The 3,130-nt window shown below is 39.2% G+C and overlaps 1 protein-coding gene across 1 annotated transcript; it reads right to left on the minus strand.

The window, feature by feature from the left end:
- Positions 1-858: 858 nt before the first annotated feature.
- On the minus strand, positions 859-2,798 carry LOC130621248 (uncharacterized). The gene is made up of 6 exons (XM_057436557.1): positions 2,661-2,798; positions 2,312-2,611; positions 2,036-2,231; positions 1,491-1,906; positions 1,020-1,383; positions 859-944 (listed from the first exon to the last, which is right to left on the minus strand). Exons 1-6 carry the CDS (start codon positions 2,796-2,798, stop codon positions 859-861), a joined length of 1,500 nt encoding a protein of 499 aa, XP_057292540.1.
- Positions 2,799-3,130: the final 332 nt, after the last annotated feature.

Here is a 3,130-nt window from a genome sequence, read left to right on the forward strand (position 1 = left end):
ATGTTTGGAACTCTGTGGTCTAGCAGCGTACGTCGAACTACCTTGATTGCCGATGATGTTGGACCTCGCGTTAGCTTGGCTCTGAAGTATGAGGTAAGCGTGAAATCTTACGCTTTGGGAGAGTTTCTCTATACCTATACGCGTGAGACCTTGAGAGGTTTCCAGGATCCATCGGCTCCACGAGTTCTCGTCGAGATAGCTAGGACCCGAGCCGGGATAGTCTTTACGAATAGCTTGCCAGCTACTGAACAAGGTCTTGTTCCTCCACTCACTCTCGCTGTCGCTTACTCCAAATTAGAGATAGGGAAAGGCGGATGTTGGGACAAGTCATCCCTCGTGATCTTAAGGCAATTCATCGTTTAAAATTCATGCTATTTCTTGGGACAATTCATCTTTCCCGCTCAAAATTGCATTATCCCCTCGTTTAAACCTCACGCGAATTAGCGTGAATTTAGGTGTTTTTTTGTATCGATTTTTTTTTTGCCTCTTACCTCTCACCTCTTTGTTATCTTATGTAGCCTTATAGTGTCCTCGGGCATAGGTGCTTATTCCATCATTATGGATAATTCTTTTGTCATCATCTGCATTGAGAGCGAGTTTGTTTGTTTTTATGGTGTGAACATCATGTTTAATCGATCGAAAGGTCATCTGCTCTCTGTAAATGTTCACACCATCGAACAAGCATCTCTTATAATCGTCAAACCCCATGGTCTTCTTTATTACGCACTTCTTGACTCCCTTGCACTTTTTGTCCTCTGTTCCGTCTAACTGTTTATATGCATAGGTCTTCGCTCTAAGAGCGACAAACTCCGTCATTATCTTACCGCCTAACTCATCTTTCATTAGACCAATGACCTTTTACTTCAAACCTATGAGTAAAGGTCTGTTATCTTTCTTGTCATATCCTGAAGTGTCAAATCTCAAAGCTACATCGTCAGCGATATCTTTGTAGAAGTCGTCGGTTTTGATATGATAAACGAATGAATCTGTGTCCATGTAGCAAAGCTTTAGATTGTCACCATATTTTAGTCTCATATACTCGTAGTGGAACTCGTACATAACTATCTTAGACAAGTCGAGAATTGCAGGTCCTAGATAGATTGGCTCGTTCAACACGACTTTAATTTTCCGCATTTCAACACCCATCAGTGTTTCCGAGAAACAGATGCTGCCTTTAAAGTTGGGCTTCATCACTAGTTTCTCATATTGTTGTTTCTTGGTAGCCAAGCGTATGTCTTTGTGTTTACGTTGGTTTTCCATAGTTTTACCAAAGACCGAATTATTCATCAGCTTGAAAAAAACTTTCTCGAAGTCGTTCTTTGATTTTGTACGCAAATCGGTGTTAAAATGGATGTACGGTTTCAACCATGCGCTTTGCTCACCCTATGAACCTTATCAAGAACAAGACCATGTTTCAACGCTTGATCAAGCGCACGGATGTGAATAACATATTTTTTTCTGTCAGAAAGGCATGGAGTTAGCTTTTCGACCCCATTAATCTCCATTCGCTTAGGCATGAAAGGAAGATCGTTATGCGTATCATGTAGCCCTTTTGGATATCTCACATCCACCTCGAGTATGTAACCCTTTTCACCGTTTTCCTCAGCCAACATAGAAATGAGTTTAGTCATGAATTTATTAGGATCATCAACCCACTTGAACTTTCCCGTTGGTAATTTTTGAATCATAGCCCATCCATACAGATTGTTTGCATCAAGATACTGGAGATAGCTGGTCTCTTCGGTCGTCTTATATCGAACACCCACATATTTGTTGTTAGCTTTAGCATGTCTATGAACAGCCTGAGTAAGACCTCCTCTAATACCTTTCTCCATAAACAGAAACATATCCATATCATGCAACAAATCTAGCTTAATCTCGATCTTTTTCAAACATGCTTGCCAAGCTAACCCAGGAGCAGTGTAAAAATTTGCAGGATCCAATTGTTAATGTTTTAGGCATGTTTCCCTAAAAGTCTCAAAAACATTAGCAAGCAATAGAACGTCTGTCTTGAGGTAGATATCATGATACACACCCATATTTTTGATTTTTATGTCTTTCCACACCTTCTGCGCATGCGCATAATCAGCATCACTGATACCGCTCATGTTTAACTTGCTGTAAAAAGCATCTTCTGCCGGAAGGTTAGTTTCATTGAACTTATCGAAAGAATCAACGTATTCATATAGATAAACTCCTTTTCTTCTCAATAGTTTGAATTGCTCATCACCCTTGAAGAATTTTCGAAGATTTTTACACTGATCATCAGATAGATTGTTTACCAACTTATTCAGGCTACCATGAAACGCACACTATCGATGAATCTCAGTTGTATCCTGAGATTCTTTTTCTCACCTTTCTTCACATATTCACCGACCACAACATCTAGCGAGAAAGAGATGTATTTCTCTTTGTTTTCAGCGATGACGGTAATCTTTTCATCTCCATACTGTTTGGCCAATTCTTTGATGAATAGATGCGCATCGTACCCGCTCAGATTGTGGAAGACGATTGGGATGTATTTAGACACTTTGTAACGGAGATTACAAGACCGATGTGCAGCTCCATGAAATTTACCAGTATAATGACAGTGATCAGCAACACGCATATCCTGGTTGAAATGTCTCTTGCATATGTGGCACTTACTAGAATTGAATTACTGAATTACTAGAATAGTTGACCTTACTCAAGACACCGCTTAAGTTCTTTACAGCTATATAATGCCTCTTTTTCTTCTCACACAGTAAAAACAAAACAACCGTTCCTTTGCGATCAAGATGCTTCGACTTACGACACATATAGACACAATTACCTCCTTCTTTAGTTAAGACATGCACAGCAATATCAGGGTTTCTTCACTCAAACAAATCTATCTTATTCAATGGCATCGGAAACGATAAACCATTCCAAAAATAGTTATCATACTTTTTGAGAGTTAAGATTCGTTCAGGATGATTATCAATCTTATCATGATTGAGAGCTGCGATAATAGCCCACCTAAAACATTCATCATCATCTTCATTTTTAGGATTGATTATCGATTTCTTACCGCTGAAATTCTTAGGTAGCGGCAAGTAAGAGCTGCCTCTCGTTAATTTTAGCTTGTGAAAGTCTACATCAATATTTAAAA

This window comes from Hydractinia symbiolongicarpus, chromosome 12, assembly GCF_029227915.1.
Source record: "Hydractinia symbiolongicarpus strain clone_291-10 chromosome 12, HSymV2.1, whole genome shotgun sequence".
Lineage (NCBI taxonomy): Eukaryota > Metazoa > Cnidaria > Hydrozoa > Anthoathecata > Hydractiniidae > Hydractinia > Hydractinia symbiolongicarpus.